This window comes from Balaenoptera physalus, assembly GCF_965194825.1.
Source record: "Balaenoptera physalus genome assembly, chromosome: 1".
In the NCBI taxonomy this organism is placed as follows: domain Eukaryota; kingdom Metazoa; phylum Chordata; class Mammalia; order Artiodactyla; family Balaenopteridae; genus Balaenoptera; species Balaenoptera physalus.
In genome coordinates, this window is record NC_138882.1 from 80576727 (window position 1) to 80596174 (window position 19448).

General features: G+C 37.3%; 2 protein-coding genes and 1 pseudogene across 3 annotated transcripts in view; 1 reads left to right on the forward strand and 2 right to left on the reverse strand.

The window, feature by feature from the left end:
* LOC309643660 (olfactory receptor 10J1-like) overlaps positions 1-19448 on the reverse strand; it is a 460112-nt pseudogene that overhangs the window by 415876 nt on the left and 24788 nt on the right. The window lies entirely within an intron of this gene.
* On the forward strand, positions 1523-10581 carry LOC309643516 (olfactory receptor 6N1-like). The gene is given in 3 exon segments (XM_082426278.1): positions 1523-6071; positions 6075-6158; positions 6164-10581. Coding segments are annotated over 3 exon segments (927 nt in total). The 5' UTR covers positions 1523-5294; the 3' UTR covers positions 6230-10581.
* On the reverse strand, positions 10772-14848 carry OR6K6 (olfactory receptor family 6 subfamily K member 6). Its single transcript, XM_082425527.1, is given in 5 exon segments — positions 10772-13004; positions 13006-13292; positions 13295-13583; positions 13586-14437; positions 14773-14848. Coding segments are annotated over 4 exon segments (999 nt in total). The 5' UTR covers positions 13811-14437; positions 14773-14848; the 3' UTR covers positions 10772-12806.

Consider the following 19448-nt stretch of genomic DNA (forward strand, 5'->3'; position numbering starts at 1 on the left):
AACATGGATTCCTTCATGAATAAGAAGATCTGAGTCTTCACTGCTTTGAATAAAAATGAAAAACATAAGGACATTATAAAGTTTGGTGCAGACTGTTTCTTTTTATTCTGTTATTTCAGCTTTTCTTCTTTTTTTGGGTGATATTAAAAGATCTTTTATTTTTATAAATTGGTGGAATCTCTTATACATTTAAAATATTCTTATTGATCCAAGGAAATCCAAAATTATGGAGGTTACTAGAGTGAGTGATAGTTCCTAATGTTCTTCTAACACTGACTCGAAGTCTCTTGTGTTGGAAACTGAATTACAGTAGTATTTAAAAATTATAAAAGAAAATGAAATAAAACAACAATGCAAGGGGAAAAGCATGAGTATTTTTGGCCATATTGAGTGGGGTGTGAGGGGATTAGTCAAAATCTCTGAGAGTTGTGAATTGGGGAGTTGAAAGAGTACAGAGGTTCCCGTTTTCAGTGGGAAATAATGCTTGACCTGGTCATAGTGACTTTGATTTCCCAGGCAGAGTATTCAGGGAGTGAATGACAGCAGGTCATCAGTGAGCAATGAAGCAATGTATAGCTTGAGAATAAGTCTTTGGAGTCAAGTGGAAACTTTACCTCTTGAGAAAGGAAAGAACAAGATATTGGCTTCCAAAATTCAACCTTGAAGCCAACCCCCATGTATATCTGAAAGTTGAGTTGAAGTCTCTAAATAACTCATTTACGAGTGGGGTTGGGGAGACCAGATATGGAGGATAGCTCCAGGAATGGTGCTTTATATTTAAATTTAGAGGGAAGGAATGTAAAACATCTAGGAAAAAAAGGATCTGAGCTGGATAAAAATTGGAGGACTTTATATTATTTTTAAGCTTTTAACAATTTTATTTTCAAGTAAATATTAAAAGGATGAGCTTCAGGCATTGTTAGGGAGATTCAGTTAAAACAGGTGAACCCAAATGTATACAGCATTCAATAACTTGGTGTTAAATAGGACAGATTAGGAAGTACATCACTGATCCAGCATAACCACTCTTGGGCATATATCCAAAGAAAAATATGGTTTGGAAAGATACATGCACCTCAAAGTTCATTGCAGCACTGTTTACAGTAGCCAAGACATGGAAGCAACCTAAATGTCCATCGACAGATGAGTGGATAAAGAAGATGTGGAAAATATATACAATAGAATATTACTCAGCCTTTAAAAAGAATGAAATAATCCCATTTGCAGCAACATGGATGGACCTGGAGATTATCACACTAAGTGAAGTAAGTCAGACAGAGAAAGACAAATATTACATGATATCGCTTATATGCGGAATCTAAAAAAAAAAAAAATGATACAAATGAACTTATTTACAAAACAGAAGCAGACTCACAGACTTAGAGAATGAACTTATGGTTACCAGAGGGGAAGGGTGAGGGGGAAGGATAGATTGGGAGTTTGGGATTGACATGTACACATTGCTATATTTAAAACAGAAGACCAACAAGGACTTATTGTAAAAAAAAAAAAAAAAAAAAAAAAAATCTGCCACAGAAGAGGCATATTCCATCTCCATTTCACATTTTATTGGCCAGATGAATCCATGAGTCTATGCCAAGCGTAACCAGAGTCAGGGAAGTACAATCTTAACATGTACCTGAAAGTATAGAAATACTTAGTAAGCTGCACTAATAACTTCTACACTACCTATGCCTGTTCTTCCTACCAATGAACTTCCTCCTTCATTACAAGTATATTTAATTTATATCTTTTTTTGGTATCTGTGTGATTAAAAAGAAGCTCATGGTTCTCTCTCTAAAAGAGGAATTTCAGAATTTGATAGATAGCTAAATAAGCAACTTGGCCTTGGCTATGACTTAAAAGTAGTAAGACTGACCTACGACATATGATGGCTGGACAGCAGAAAAAGAATCCAGTACAAGCAGAGGGAACATAATACAAGGAACAAAAACTAGAGGAGGATACAGTCAGTGTAACAGTTGGGATAATATTTTAGAGGAGGCGTACCTGCATCCAAGATTTGAAGGAGGTAGAAGGCAGAATTGGGAAGTAGACAGATATGAGTTCAAAGTGAGGAAAACTAAAGCAAAAGGGGAATCTCTGATCTTAAAATGATTCTGCTGAAGCAAGATCACCCATAGAAGAATTCTGTCCAGAAGCAGTCCTCTGGCATCTTAGTAGAGAAACATCATATGTTAATATTGGAATGAGAAAGGTTTTGGTATAAGAGGTAGTCATGTTGCCTGGGTTTAGAAGAAAGTGTAGCCAGAAAAAAGCAAAGTAAATAATATTAGTTTGGCTGGGATTAGAGGGGCCTGGAGAGGGAAGAAGTGGTAAGAATCTTGGAGAGCAGAAAGAGGAGACTGGATGCCTTTTATAACACTTTGCCTTTACACAAGTATTCCTTTGTGCCTAGAATACTTTTTAAAAAAATTTTCCATCTGGGAACTTCTGACACTTTTTTTTTCATTTCAAATGAAAATTATGTCTTCTGTGAGGTCTTTATGATCTCCACTTCCCACCCAGGGCTCACTTACTGCTCTTCCAACCCTTACCGTATATGCAAATTAGCATTTATCTTAAAGAATTTGCTTATTCATTTAACAAGTATTTATTGAATTGCCATCATGTTCCAGACAAAACTCTAGGCACTTGAAGTACATCAGTGGACCAAACAAACAAAAAATTCCCTGCTCTCAAAGAGCTTACATTCTTATGGAGGAGAGAAACAATAAATAATTGGGATAATAAAAAAATACTTTTTATATTATGTTAAAAGATAATAAATACCATGGAAAAAATTAGAAGTAGAGTAGGGGAAGGTGATATCAGTACAGGACATGGATGTAGAAAAGGAGGTAGACTGCAGTTTTATTTAGGGTGGTCCAGGTAAGGTTGGTTGAGAGAGCAAGATTTGACCAAAGGCTTGGAATAAATGAAAAAGATATCCAAGTAGATATTCGGTGGAAAAAATTTTTAGGAAGAGGAAACAGCTACAACAAAGACTGTAAAATGTCAAGTCACTGAGGAGATTTAAGCAGTGGAAAAGAAAGGACCTGATTTAATAATTTAAAAGGATATTTCTGATTGCTGCATCAAGATTAGGCTATTGATGGACAAATGCAGGTAAGAAGATCCATTAGGAGTCAATTACAGTAACAGAGGTTCACCATGACAGTGGCTTGATCCAAGTGAAATATAGATCCTGAATGTGCGAGAGAAAGATAGAAACAAGGATGACTGCAAGAATTTTGGCCCATTAGCCAAAAGATGGTAATTGCCATCATTTGAGAAGGGGAAGACTATGAATAGTGCCCACAGGAGTTCAGTTTGAGATAGCTACTAGATGCCCAATAGGAGATGCATGTAGGCAGAAGAATATATGAGTCTGGAGTAAGGGAAAGAATTGTTGGTTGGGGAATTCATTTAGAAGTCAACGCATATATGGTGTTCTAAGCCACGACATTGGATGACATTAACAAAGCACTGAGTTTACAAAGAAAGAAAAAAGAAGAATTAATCCTGACCTCTGCAAACTGTGATATTAAAAAGGTAGGGCAAAGAGAAGAAAAATATCACTAAGGTAGAAAGAAACCTAAAGTATAGCATCCCGAGGACCAAGTGATGAAAGTGTGTCAAGAGGCAGGATAGATCAGGTCTGTCAAGAACGGCTGAGAGTTCAAGTAAGCAAAGGAATAAGAGATGCCAATTGCATTTAGCAAATCTTAGATAATTGTTAACTCTGAGGAGGGAAGTTTTGATGGAGAGGATGTGATGAAGTTCTAATTAGGAAACAGGGAAAGAGGAATTAGAGGCAATGAGTATAGGCAACTCCTGGAAGGAGTTTTTTTTCTTTTTTTGTGTGTGATGTTTATTTACTTTTTTTAAAAAACATCTTTACTGGAGTATCATTGTTTTACAATGGTGTGTTAGTTTCTGCTTTATAACAAAGTGAATTCGCTATAAATATAGATATATCCCCATATCTCCTCCCTCTTGCATCTCCCTTCCACCCTCCCTATCCCACCCCTCTAGGTGGTCACAAAGCACCGAGCTGATCTCCCTGTGCTATGTGGCTGCTTCCCACTAGCTATCTATTTTACATTTGGTAGTATGTATAAGTCCATGCCACTCTCTCACTTCATCTCAGCTTACCCTTCCCCCTCTGGGAGGAGTTTTATTGCAGGGACAGGGAAGCAAATAGAGCAGTGGCTGTGGGACAAGTGAATCAAAAGAAAGAATTTGGGGGCTTGTTTTGTGTTCCAAAATTTGTGAGAATAGTAGCATATTTCTATGGTGATGGAATTTTCCAATAAATAGTTGTAAAGAAATCAGTTGCTTCTCTGTTTTCTCTATTAGAATATTAGTTTCTCACCTTCAGGTGCCATATTTTATTTATCGGTTAAGCTCCTGTTCTAGGTCTAATGCTTACAACACAGAAAATGTTCAGTTAACTTTTGCTATATTGACCTCAACACAGTGGAATATAAATATTTACCATTTGTGAAGCAATAAGTCAGAAAAGTGGATTTGAGATTGGTGGAGGGGGAAAGTGGTAGGTAGGAAGGATTGATAAAGTGGCCACAGTTTGGAGTAGAAATGGAGAGAGATAGATTTGCCTCCTGGTTTTCTGTGCCTCTTTTATTTACTTAAACCCCCTTATCCTTGACTGGGATTCTCACCAGCATCCAAAAGAGGTGAAACTCTGACCTACATGACCATGAAAGATGCTCTTAGATCTGTGTATCCAGAAGGAAATGGGAGGGAGCTGGGGGTGAAAAGGTTAATTCTTTGGTATCCAGAAAGTTGAAGAAGAAAATAAATTAAAATTAGAAATAAAAATATATAGTTAAAATGATGGAATCTTGGTCCAGTACACTACCAATATTTTATCAGTATAAATGATAATTTATACCTTAGACTAGAACTATGTATAAATGATAATATAAACCTTGGATGAGGAATACTTAAATTTCTAAAACTTATATAGGTTCCATTAAGCAAGATAAATTGGTTATAGAATGGATTACAGGGGCCCAAAATGGGCTATATAATCAGAGAAGATGTTTTAAGTCTGATTATAAGATTGGATACTCCGAAGGAGGGTATTGACAGTGGTTGGGGGGAGGGATAGAAACTCCGGCTTCTTAGAGCAGATACTGAATGTGCTTTACTCTGGAGGTGCAGAGGGAGAAGAAAAGTACTTTGAGCCTTCTTCTTGGGACTTCTTTGGCTCAACATTCTTTCTCATCCTTTCATAGTTTACATTCCAGAGATACGAATGGTGAGCAATGAAGCCCAGGAATTGGAGCCAGGTAACAGAGTTCATCATCTTGGGCTTTCCCCATCTTCAGGGTGTTCAGACTTATCTCTTTCTTTTGTTACTCCTAATCTATCTCACTACTATACTGGGCGACCTGGTGATATTCCTGGTGGTCTGCCTGAACTCCCGGCTCCACACACCCATGTACCTCTTTGTCAGCATTCTCTCCTTACTGGAGCTTGACTACACAGTTGCCACCAACCCCAAGATACTGTTGAACTTGCTCAGTGAGAAGACCATTTCTTTCTCTGGGTGCCTTCTGCAAATCTATTTCTTCCACTCTCTTGGGGCTACTGAGTGCTATCTCCTCACAGCTATGGCTTATGACAGGTACTTAGCCATCTGTCAGCCTCTCCACTACCCTACCAGCATGACCCCAGCACTCTGTGTCAAGATTGCTGTTGGCTGTTGGTTAGGAGGCTTGGCTGGGCCACTGGCTGAAATTTCCTTGGTCTCCCACCTCCCTTTTTGTGCCCCCAATCACATTCAGCACATGTTTTGTGATTTCCCTCCTGTGCTGAGTTTGGCTTGTACTGACACATCGATCAATGTCCTAGTGTATTTTGTTATCAACTCCTGCAAGATCCTGGCCGCCTTTCTGTTGATCCTCAGCTCCTATGTGCCGATCATCTGCACAGTGCTCAGAATTCCTCCAGCTGCAGGTAAGAGGAAGACCTTCTTCACATGTGCCTCCCACCTCACTGTGGTCCTCATCGTCTACGGAAGAATCCTCTTCATGTATGTGTGACTGAAGAAGAGCTACTCGCTGGACTATGACCAGGCCCTGTCGGTGTTCTACTCGGTGCTCACACCCTTCCTCAACCCCTTTATCTACAGCTTCACAAAAAGGAGGTCAAGGAGGCTGTGAGGAGGCAGTTAAAGCGGACAGGGATGCTGGAGTGAAGGTGGAGGAGGCAGGCAAATTGTGTGTGGCTGAGGGTATGGTGACGTTGGGGATCCTCAGTAGCCATAGATGAAATATCAAGTGCTCAGGGATTTTCTACATGGGATACTGAACTGCTGCCTAGTTTTCAGTGTTAATGCAGCCATTATGCTATTTGCTGCAGCCACATGTGCCTTGAGACCAGAAACTGGAAATTCTCTCTAGTAATATGATGCACTGCAGTGTTTTTCAAATCCCAGACATTTGTATACCATACTTAGGATTTTGGTCAAATTAGTGTCTTACCTACAATATGTAAGTTTTTCAAATTTACTTGATTTAATGTAAATACATTGTCATGTGATAAATGATAATATTTGCTAAATAAATTTTAGAACAAAAAATGGTTTTTCATGTACCATTTATAATCATTTCATGTATATCAATCATTTATGTATTAAAATGGAAAACACTGGTATAGTAGAGAAAAGCATGTTTTAGAGATCACATATATCTGGGTTTAAATCCTAGTTCATTTAGTCACTTATTAATTGCATGATCTCTGTAAAGTAACTCAAACTTTCTTAATTGAAGAGTCAATTTCATCATTTATTAAAAATATGCTCTTGATGGTTGTTTTGAGAATTAGTGATAAGGTTTATAAACCACAGTACAAAAAGTCCAGCATATAACTGATAGTAAAAAAAAAAAAAAAAAAAAAAAGTTACATTTATTTTTATTTCCTTTACTCTGCCCAGAACTCTCATCATTACTCTGAGTGTTAGAACAATATCAAGGAAAATATAATTAAGCAAAAATACTTCTCAGATACTTTTCTTAAAAGGAAAAAAGAAGTAAATTAGCCAGAGGGAGAATCTGTGAGATGTGTTGGTCTCAGTGGTCTTAATATCTATTCCCAGTATAAAATATGAAAGTGAAGGAGTAGAGTCCATGGCAGGAAATAGGATTACTTTTTATGTTGGACTACTTCTTTTTTTCATTTTAAACTAATTATTTCCTTTAATGTATGAAAAATAGCCCTATAGCTTAGCATACAAGAAATACAAAGATTTAATTATTAGTTGGTATTAGGGATTATTTATGCATTGGATATCTACTGTTAGTAGACAATCAAATGTTGACTATACGAAAATCTTTAATTCTATGTAGAATTACATAGATCTACATGATAAAGATCCCAAAGTATTTGCATTTCTACCATCTTAAAGATATCCATCTATCCATTCGGTCAAGTCAGCACATATTTATTTAGTTCTTACTGTATAGCAGAAGATGTGCTAAGCTTTACATAAAATGATGAACAAAACAGATGCTACCCTGTTTTGTTTTGTTTTTTTTAAGTTCCTGTGCTTAAGGTGTTTAAAAAGATTTGAAGATTCTAGACATTAAGATGGCAATTAATTTATAATTAATTACAATTAATTAATTTAAATTGTGGTAATTAGTAATAAAATACTCAGGCACTCTCTCCTTGAGTAAGTTACATTTAAACTGAAAAGTAAAGGATAAATCATAATTAGCCATATTTATGAAAGCAATAATTATTTCTATTTTACAGAATTGGAAATTTAGACTTAGACAGATAAGACACTTGCCAAAACTTTAGAGCAAATCAGCATCAGGGACTCTGCATGTGAAAACAAGTTCTTGTAAATAAATTCTATTTCAAAATATAGATATTTTACTGACTATTTTCTCTGAACATAGTGATTTTAAATGGACGAAGGGGATGGGTTGGGAAGAGATTATTGAAAGGAGAGATATGTATCAAAAATAAATGTTATCTCCTTGATTTTGGTACTTTACCCTGAGTGGGAGTTGATAAATCCAAAGATATAAGATATATGAAAGTTGATCTAGCATAGCAAAATAAACAATAAAACTTTTAATTTTTAAAGGAAAAATAAGTATTTAATTTAGGGATATCACTGGCTAAATGACCTAAACCAGGGTTTTGCATAGCCAACATATGTACTTTATGCAGACCTGGTGCTTTGTTCCCTGGGGTTTCAATCCCTGCCGGAGGGAAATGAAATTTAAATGGAGAGAACGAGGACCTCCAATCCCAGTTTTAGAGAAGCAGTGTTTAATCCTATGCTCTGAGAGTACTGACTCTTTTGCTAAAGGGTTTAGTTATAACTCACTGCTTTTTTAGTTTTAAAACATAAAGAACTGTGTCTTCTGAAAGACAATAAATTTCCAACATGGGGAGACATTGTTTCATCTTAACCAAGACTCTGTTATTTATGTGTGCAAGGGCAAGGTGTTCTTTTGTTTGAGCCAAAAGTTCATACCACAGTTTCAGTTCTTGGCCCTGTGTGATTTATGTTGTGAAATTTGGATAACTCAGCATTTGCTACTGGGATTCCAGAAAGCAAAAACTAAAGATTGAATGGCATCCCCTGGAGTTGTACAAGATTAGGGGTCTGGAAGTGATTTTCAGCTCAGAACAATAATAAAAGTAACAGAAACATTGATTAATAATAACTGATATTTGATAAGCATTATAGAAATACTGTGTTCAGCATTTTATACACATTATAGCATTTAGTCTTCAAAATCCTTGAAGATCCCATATTACAGACAGGGATACAGAGGCTCAGGACAGCTGTGCTAGTTCCCCATGGTTGCACAGCTGGAAAGAGGAAAAGCCAAGGTTCATGTTCAAACAGTATGATCTCAAATCCTTAGTCTTAGTGACCACCTAAGTTTACTCTAATAAGGAGAAGCTATCTGAAAATTAGAACTACCTAACATTGTAGGAGACTACCTTGGTTAAGTGTTCAAGCAGAAGCTAGATTACCTTTGTTCAGATATGCTAAAAAGTGATTCCTCACAGATGTAGAGACAACTTTATGTCTCCAAAGGTAACTTCAAGTTCAGAACAAATGGGGAAAATAGTTACTCTCTCATGCTGATGACCTTAAGCAGAAAGCAAAGGCACTATTATACATAGGAGATACTCCTGTACTGAAATAGGGCTGGGCCTAGGAAGAGGTCAAGGGAGTGAAGCAATGACGAATATGGATGGAATTATCGTCTTAGTCTCATTCCTCTGAATTCTGCCTCCACATGTATGACAGATCCTCCCTCCTTCCTCCTTTATTCCTTCCCCTTTTGCTACCGTAAGCTGATATGGGCTTGTCATAGTTGTTGTCACCAATAATTTCTTTTTTATTATTAATTTTTATGGAGTATGGTTGCTTTACAATATTGTGCTGTGTCACGTGTGCAATGTTTCTGCTGTACAGCAAAGTGAATCAGTTAAACGTATAAGTATATCCCCCTTTTTAAGATTTCCTTCCCATTTAGGTCACCACAGAGCACTGAGTAGAGTTCCCTGTGCTGTACAGTAGGTTCTCATTAGTTATCTATTTTATACATGGTAGTGTATATATGTCAATGCCAATCTCCCAGTTCACCTCACCCCCGCTCTTCCCCCCTTGGCATCCATAAGTTTGTTCTCTACATCTGTGTCTCTATTTCTACTTTGCAAATAAGATCATCTGTACCATTTTTCTAGATTCCACATATAAGCGATAAAACATGTTACTTGTTTTTTCTTTCTGACTTACTTCACTCTGTATGAAAGTCTCTAGGTCTATCCATGTCTCTGAAAATGGCACTATTTTGTTCCTTTTTGTGGCTGAGTAATATTCCATTGTATATATGTACCACATCTTCTTTATCCACTCCTCTGTTGATGGACATTTAGGTTGCTTGCATGTCTTGGCTATTGTAAATAGTGCTGCAATGAACATTGGGGTGCATGTATCTTTTTGAATTATGGTTTTCCCCAGGTATATGTCCAAGAGTGGCATTGCTGTGTCATATGGTAGTTCTATTTTTAGTTTTTTGAGGAACCTCCATACTGTTCTCCATAGTGGCTATGCCAATTTACATTCCCACCAACAGTGTAGGAGAGCTTCCATTCCAAAGGTTAAGGTTATCCTTGTGAAAAGAATCAATGTGCAGGATTGAAAGAGAGGGAAGGACAAAAAATGGTACATGTTCAAAGCAGCTTGAAGCACAAATACTAAACTCTGGAAAGTTTAGAGGAAATAAAATAGCCTAATGGCTGGGAACAATGAGGCTATAGGAACCATTATATTTCATGCCAAGAAAAATGGTGAATTCAATGAATAATGACGCATTAATAGCAGTGATACTTTGAGGGTTGATTTTTTTTTCTTTTCTTTTTTGTACATTTTTAATTGCAGTTTTAAAATGAATTGTAAGAGAATCTCAGCATTGTGCACGATAAGAGAATGTCAGTATTTCAGGGTTCTACATTTTATCTGTAAAATGTGACTTTTTTTTTATCACAACAAAAGTAAAATGTTGCTTTGTACCTGGTGTCTTTTATTAAGAATTTACTCCCCCCATTTCTCAGAGATAACAGTCGGGAGTTATTGTCACAATATAATAGAAATGTTAGCAACCAGATTCATGTAAGGACTAAGTGGTCCTCATGAATTGCGTAAGACTCTGTACTGCTCGTATTACACTCCATCCTCTCTGTAGTTTGCTGAGTAGTGGAGGGGTAAGCTAAATAGTAGTTTTTGACAGTAACTGGGAAGGCTCTTTCTTTTTAAATAACAATGCAATTGGTATATTTGGGAATGAAGATAAAATTTGGAACTAAGATAGAGAAGATAGAGTGTATGTAGAAGGGCTGTTAGAATTGTAAAACTTGGTTGCATTATTTGTGGAGGCTCGAACTTGTGAAGGTTAAATACCATAATATTTCCATTTGTTCTGAATTTTGATTCTGAAAAGAAAGCTGGCTTTGCCCATTTCTTATTAAAAAAACTTTTTGTAAAAAAAAAAAAAAAATAGCAGTGATAATGATTCATTAGACTCCAAGGTCTCCAAAGGCCACTAAGTGAACCCTCTGTACTTAACAGAGCATCTAACATAAAATTGCTATTCAAACTTTTTTTTTTAAATAAATAAATTTTGAAATCTGGAGGAGTAAACCCTTTTACCACTTTCTGTTTAATTAGTCATCACATTTACTCACTGAATACCATATTTCCTTTGGAACTCTTCTTAGGTTTAGTAATTGGTCTAGGATCAAAGCTATGTAAAATGGGCATAAGATCATGGCATATAAAGACCTGTCTCTGGGATCAGATAGACTTGAGTATCTGCCTTGGATTCCTAACAATTTATTCTGCATACTTGGACTAGTTATTGAAACTCTGTGTTTCAAGTTTCTCATTTGGAAAAAAAAAAAGAAGGTTTAATATTTATTTCACAGGATTGTTGTGAGGATAAATAGGTCAATACATGTAAGGCCCTTACCATAAACTCAGACAGTTTAAAAAAAATCTTATCTCTTATGCATATCAAAGAGTCCTAGAGCTAGGAATGATCTTAGTAATTATCTAATCCAGCCGTTCCCACATCTGACTCATCATCAGAATATTCTTGGGAACTTTTTTCTCAATCATAGGTTCTGATGATCAGTTTGGGAATCATCAGTTTGGGAAACCACTGACCTACTCCAAACATGTAATTTTACAGACAAAGAAAAGGCACAACTTAGTGGCAGAAAAAGGTATAAAATCTTGTCCTTGAACCCCATAGTCCAATAGTCTTTCCATGATGCCACAATCACCTGAGGACTGAGAAATTCACAGAGGAAAGAACACACGACTCCTAGTACTCATCGAAGACTGGTAAGATATCATGAAACTTTGGGGGAAAAATTTGTATAATTTATTTTCTTGAACACTGAACAGATTAAATGAAAATATGTATTTCCTGGGGACAGAGAATGAAGTAGAGTTCTTAGGTTAAGTCCCAGCTCTGTCACCAACGACCTATATGACTTTAGGCAAGTCATTAAACTTCTTCAAGCTTTTGTTCCAACACTTAAATAATGGTGGTATCTGACCTAATTACTTTAGTTCTTTTTAAAACATGAAGAGGATTCATATATGTAAAAATATTTTAAATGGTAAATTACTAGAGACATATAGTAGACTATTACCGTTACTAATTTCGATGTCATTCCAATGGCCTAAAATTCTACAACACATGGTGTACATGATCAGAACATGGCTGTTAATTAACTTTGTGGATTAAATAAGCTAAAAGTGGAGAAGCCTTCTCTCTAGTGTCAGGAAATTGTTTATTGATGTGGACTGCTGAACAACATGGGGTTCATTACTGGAAAGAGGATTGGGGGAAAGTTAGCAGCAACATCAAGAACCATGGTGTCTTTCATGTCTCTTCTGTCCTGTTCTCTGGCCTCACCAGCACGTGGAACCACAGAAAAGAAGGTCAGGAGTCTAGCTGATAGAGTGTAAGGAAGAACCTAGCCTGCACTATAAAGCGGGAAAACCCACGTGTACTGTTTTCAGCTACCACAACCACGTTAAAGGCGTCGATGTAAACATGCTATACGATTGCTACCAATGACTTGGACACAGCAGTTTTACATTCTTGCTTATAATAATAGAACAAGTAGCTGTGACAATAGAAAGAGAAGCATAATCATGAACAAGACAAGGAACAGCGCAATGCTGAACTCCCCAGGAGTTTCTTCAGACTCTCTAGGATCTCAATCTAGCTCCCAACCCCACCAGCCCTCTTCTGGCAGCAGAAAAGCCTCCCAATTGCATCTTTCATATCTTTATTTCTCAGGCTATAGAAAATGAGGTTGAGGAAGGGAGCAAGGATAACAAAAGGGACTGCAATTGTTGTGCCCCATAACACTGAGTAGGTGGCTGAGAATCGCAAGTACATGACAGTCACACTGCCAAGAATACAACAAGAATACAGCAAGGTGGGCAGCACAGGTAGAAAAGGCTTTGTGATGGCCTTCAGCCGAGGGCATCCCCAGAATCACCACAATGATCCGGTTGTAGGATAGGGTGATGACCAGGAAGGAGGCCAGGATCTCCACTTCACGGATGGCATCCACAATGACCACCAGGGATGTATCTGTGCAGGCCAATCTCAGCACAGGTGTGGAGTCACAGAAGATCTGCTGGGTCTGATTGGAGTCACAGAAAGGCAGGGTGGCAATCCATGAAATCTCAGGAAGCACAGGAGGAAGCCACAGAGACAGGATCCAGCTGTCAGATGGATACAAAGTTTGGGAGTCATGATGGTTGGGTAATGGAGAGGATTGCAGATAGCTATGTACCTGTCAATGGCCATTGCTGTCAGGACACAGTCTTCTGTGATACCAAGTGAGTAGAAGAAGTACATCTGCATGAGGCAACCAGCAAGATAGGTGGTCTTCTGCTCACTGACTAAGCAGGAGAGCATCTTGGGGATGGTGGTCATGGTATACCAGATCTCCAGGAAAGAGAGGACACTGATGAAGAAATACATGGGAGGTGTTCAAGATCAACTTTTTTCTGATGAAGAAATACATGGGAGGTGTTCAAGATCATGTCCAGCTGGATGACAATGAATATCATTAGGTTTCCTGTTATGATCAATCCATAGATGAGAAGCAAGGGAATAAAGAGTAAGAGGGCACATTCATGCAGGTGTGGGAACACAGAGAAGAGGAACTCAGTCACCCTTTTCTGATTTCCACTGGTCATCACCTGTGTCATCTGGGAAAGTAAGAAAGGAGACAAAGAAATTCCTGGAATTGGGATGGAGATTACCCATTGAAAATTGCTTCACTTTTTTCTGTAATCAGTTACTTAAGCTGACACTGGGGCCCTACACAGGCCAGTTAGAAATATCTCTCAGCTGCACCTCTATGCCAGAAACATCTGAAATATTTGCTTTTGGACCCCTAAATGAATCTTTTTGTAAACATCTTCAAATGATACAAAGAAAACACAAAGCAGCACACAAATTTAATTTTCTGGAAATATTTTCTGGAGGTTCAGTCACTTTAATTTCTGAGTTTTTCTCCCCACTCTCTGCCCTTCTGTGTTTAGTTTTAAAACACATCCCTTTCTTTCTAACTATTCTCAACTCCTGTTCTTTAGAAAAGCAATTAAAAAATAGAAAATACTATCAGCAACCCTTCTGTCAATAAGTCTTCATGTTGCTCTCCCATCTTTTCTAGCTCTGATATCCAATCTTAGTCTGGCTAAAGTATTCAGCTTTATCTCTCTGCCTCTTTTCTGTTGGTTTCATAGTAACAAGTCTATTTTCCATCTAGATAGTAAGTACCCAGATATCAGGACTATCCCTCCTCTCCTCTGCTTTCTCTGTAAGTCCCTTCCCTTCTTCTCTCTCAGTTGTTGATATTTTTTTTTTTAAAGGAATTCCTTTATTTTTATTATTTATTTATTTATTTATTTATTTTTGGCTGTGTTGGGTCTTCGTTTCTGTGTAAGGGCTTTCTCTAGTTGCGGCAAGCGGGGGCCACTCTTCATCGCGGTGCGCGGGCCTCTCACTATCGCGGCCTCTCTTGTTGCGGAGCACAAGCTCCAGATGCGCAGGCTCAGTAGTTGTGGCTCACGGACCCAGTTGCTCCTTGGCATGTGGGATCTTCCCAGACCAGGGCTCGAACCTGTGTCCCCTGCATTAGCAGGCAGATTCTCAACCACTGTGCCACCAGGGAAGCCCTCAGTTGTTGATATTGATAATTGCTCAGGCCAAGAGTCTCTCCAGAAACACCTTGTACCTGAGTAGTGGCTATTGAATTTTGAGCAAACATGTAACTTCACCCCTACACATCCCATCCCTCCTAGAAAGGCCACATATAAGAGCCAAAGGGAGGAAATCATCCTGAATTTAAAACAACACAAAACAAACAAACAAAAAAACCTTCTTTAATAACTAAGACAATCTTGTGAAGAAAATGTCACAAAAATCAGCTGCAAAAGAAATCAGGCCAGCATCTAGTTGTTGGGGAGAAAGGACAGCTAAATTTTTTGCAAGGCTAATTAAACTCAGTGATAGCAGTATGCTTATCTCTTACCTTGACTATTTTAACATCTTTTTCACTGGTCTTCTTACCTCCATCAAGTCATTCTACAGATGAACATTTCCAAGCATGGCTTTTACTGTCCCTCGTCTTTCCAAAAACGTTCAAGGATAAAACCCAAAGGTCTTAGCCTGATATTTATTGCCTTTTCTCATCAGGTTCCTGTCAATTTTTTTTTCCTTTTACCTTTTATAGATTTCAATTTATTTTTTTTTAATTTTTTAAAATTTTTTCTTGGTGTGTACTTGATTTACAATGTTGTGTTAGTTTCAGACATACAGCAAAGTGAATCAGTTATATATATATATATATATATATATATCCACTCTTTTTTTAGACTCTTTTCCCATATAGGCCATTACAGAGTATGAATAGAGTTCCCTGTGCTGTACAGTAGGTCCTTATTAGTTATCTATTTTATATATAGTAGTGTGTACATGTCAATTCCAATCTCCCAGTTTATCCCTCCCCCCCTTGGTAACCATAAATTTGTTTTCTACATCTGTGACTCTATTTCTGTTTTGTAAATAAGTTCATTTGTACCATTTTTTTTAGATTCCACATATAAGCGATATCATATGACATTTGTCTTTCTCTATTTGCCAGTCAAATTGTTAAGCCAAATATTTTTCTACATACCCATCAGCTCTGCCATATAGGACAAATTTCCTGCATTTTTATTTTTATGTCATTTCTCCTTTCTATTTTCTTGATCTCTTCCTGTTGGAATCCAAGTTGCCAATGTCCGGTAAATGTTCCCATTATCATAGAAGAGTTATTGATCCTCACTGCCAGAAGTAAACCCTCTCATAGAATTACCATATGGCCCAGCAATATACTGGGCATATACCCAGAGAAAACCATAATTCAAAAAGACACATGCACCCCAATGTTCATTACAGCACTATTTACAGTAGCCAGGTCATGGAAACAACCTAAATGTCCATTGACAGATGAATGGATAAAGAAGATGTTGTACATATATACAGTGGAATATTACTCAGCCATAAAAAGGAATGAAATTGGGTCATTTGTAGAGACGTGGATAGACCTAGAGGCTGTCATACAGAGTGAGGTAAGTCAGAAAGAGAAAAACAAATATCGTATAGTAACGCATATATGTGGAATCTAGAAAAATGGTATAGATGAACTGGTTTGCAAGGCAGAAATAGAGACACAGATGTAGAGAACAAACTTATGGACACCAAAGGAAGGAAAGGTGGGATGTATTGGGAGACTGGGATTGACATATATACACTACTATGTATAAAATAGATAACTAATGAGAACCTGCTGTATAGCGCAGGGAACGCCACTTCTCTGTACAGTAGAAACTAACACAACATTGTAAAACAACTATACCCCAATTAAAAAAAACAAAAAACAAAAAACTAATAGAAAGGCTGGGACCAAACTTATGTATTTATGGAGTTGGTAAATTCATCTAGGCATTTTCAGTGCCTTGCTTTAGATTTTAAGCTACGTTAACAAGCTGTTTTTACACAGTGAAGTAACATGTATATAGTTGTTTTATGTGGTTTATGTTAGATTTAGTGTTAAAATTTTGATAAAAAATGCTTGATAGATCTAGGGAGATGTCTATCTATATAAATGGTAAATATCTAAGTAGTTTATTGGTATGATTAGGGTTTATTCTCTAGGTCTATCTAATTTTGAGCATTAAGTTGTTCATGTTTATTGGGTAGATAGCTAAATTCTATTTATTTGTATGTTTTGCCTTGTTTTGGGGGTTTGGTAGGGCCTTACAGGCATGTAGAGCATGGGGTTTATTGGGGGTAACAGGGGTTTGTTAAACAGGTCATTTACCTGTTCAATGTATATGCATATATGCCTACTTATATAAGTATGTATACGTGTATGTGTACACACACGCATATGCATGTACGTGTACGTATGTGCATGTGTGTCTGCAGTTCCCTCATGTCCTGTAACCACTGACTGAATAGCAACTTATGGTTGATGATGTTGGTAAATAATATTCAATTAAAGTCCAGCTACAATTTATTTGGCTATGTTAAGGCCTCAGATGGCCTTAGCTGAGTTACAGCATCCCTTTAAAAATTAAAAAATACCAAACGCATGAAACCACAGTTATGTGTGAGCATGGGCTGAGTAGTCACTAGTCCATCAGGATGTCTTATTTAAAGGGAAAGAGTGGGCGATTTTAGGTGGGGTGGTCCTGAAGTAAGAACCAGATGTCTGATAAAGCTCATTAATAGAAACCCTCAAAAGTTATGGTACCAGAGAGAGAAGAGGGACACATGCCAAGCAGGTTGATGGTTTCATGTGGCTTGCTGATTAAGCTCATGATCTATTGGATATGATACGCATGTTGACTAGAATTGATTTGACTTAATGTGCTATATATGACTAATAATAATATGAACTATGTAATATCAAATATATGACTTGCAAGGTTTTTTTTCAAAAAAAAAAGTATATTTTCCTCTTTCATCATGTCTAACAGTATTTTTGCATTTTAAATATCTGAATATCAGCATTATCTCCCTCAAGTAGACAAAAAGCTCCTCAGAGGGAATCATAAAGGATAAACAAAATAGTGTTATTGAAGAGTTCCCATGTGGTGGTCACGATATTAGGCACCTTACATATTTTATCTCATTTATTTCTACTTATGGTAGAGAGATGATTATGATTGTTTTACAGGTAGAGAAATTGAGAACCAGAGGGGAAAAATAACTTGCCCAAATTCACATAGCTAGGATCCAAAGCAATAACTGGAAGCCTGGTTTGTAGGTCTTAGAAGCCACTACTATTATTCATACCACGGTGGGAAATTTAGATCAGGATTCATCAGTCATTCTGTTTCTTACTCTGAGTACCACTATATATTTAAGACTGTACTAGGTGTGAGATGAGAGAGCTAATGTGTTTTTTTATTTTCAGGTCATACACAGATTAAAATAAATGCATTGAAGGCTAGGAAAATTAACTTATAGAAGATGCTTCTTGCCTTATGCCTCAAGCCTTGGGAAAGAAAGGTAGGAGAGATAGACTTTAGAAGGGAACAGGCACCAGTGAAGCAGAAAGGCAGAGGGCCTGCATGGGGAAATATGTGAGAGTTCTGAGTGTTCTCTGATGGAAGTAGCCACTTCTCTGTCTTTTTTGTGTTATCATTTCTCAGCCTAAAGTACCAGAGAATGGCCAGGCTGAGTAGTCATTATGGAGAGCACAGATGGATAAAGCAAGAAGAGACTATGGGGCTATGAAAAAGTAAGTTCAGAGTTAAGTGGCTCATAAAAGGCAAATAGAGTGACTACTTTGTTGCTTTGAGTGAGGCTTTTCTCAGTAGTAAGTTTGCATTGTTATTAATCATCTATACATTTATTCAATTAACATAATTATTTATTGATCCTCTGCTATGTGTCAGTCACTGCCATAGGTTCAGGGGCTAATAAAGTTGAACAAAACATTATTTTTGCTCCTGAGACACATAAAGTACATTTTAAAAAATCCTGGAATGAAGATAATCATCAGTGCCCAAGGTGCTCAGCCTACAAATATTCCTTGTAGAGTAAAAAGAAACTTGCATTAGATTTTAATCCCGGAAAAAAGCAGTAAATTCCTCTGAAAGTCCCCAGGAATCCAGAATTCTTTGAACTTCAACATTTTAGTGTTGGAAACACCTTAGATATTATCAGTATCTTTAGCTGTTAGCTGAACTATATTCTTCCTAATGTCGCTTCTAGATTTCCTATCTCATTATTCTAATTTCTTTACTTACGTGATAAAGTCCTAAAAATATGAAGTTTTACTCCATATATTGAAAAAATTTTACCCTGAAAGGCCAGGACAATTTGGGTACAGAAGATCTAAGGGTATAGGGAAATTATTGGGCAGGCACAATAACAGTGAAAGGCAGGTTAGCAGTCTTAACTGGATAATGTCCTTTTAATAGTCTTTAGCATGTACCTTGCCTGAGACCACAAGAATGCTCCTCAGAATCTCTGCAACAACCTGCCCCCTCTGCTAGTTTGTCAATAAGGATATAGATGTTTCTGAATGCTCTTTAGGGAATATCTAGAATGCAAAGATTGTCTTTCCTGGGAGTTTCTCTTTAAATAATGCAGGATCTAAAAAATGTGGTGCATCTCATTCTCCCCTCTAAGGGACATATTAGGGGAAAAGTGTCACATAGGAATTAGGCATTCCTCAGGGTCAGGACTCAAAATCTTTCCTGTGGCTAAATGACCTTATCTCTCATAACGGAGTATAGATCTGGGCTCTGGGGCCCAGAATAGCTATAGGAGTCAAAATAGACT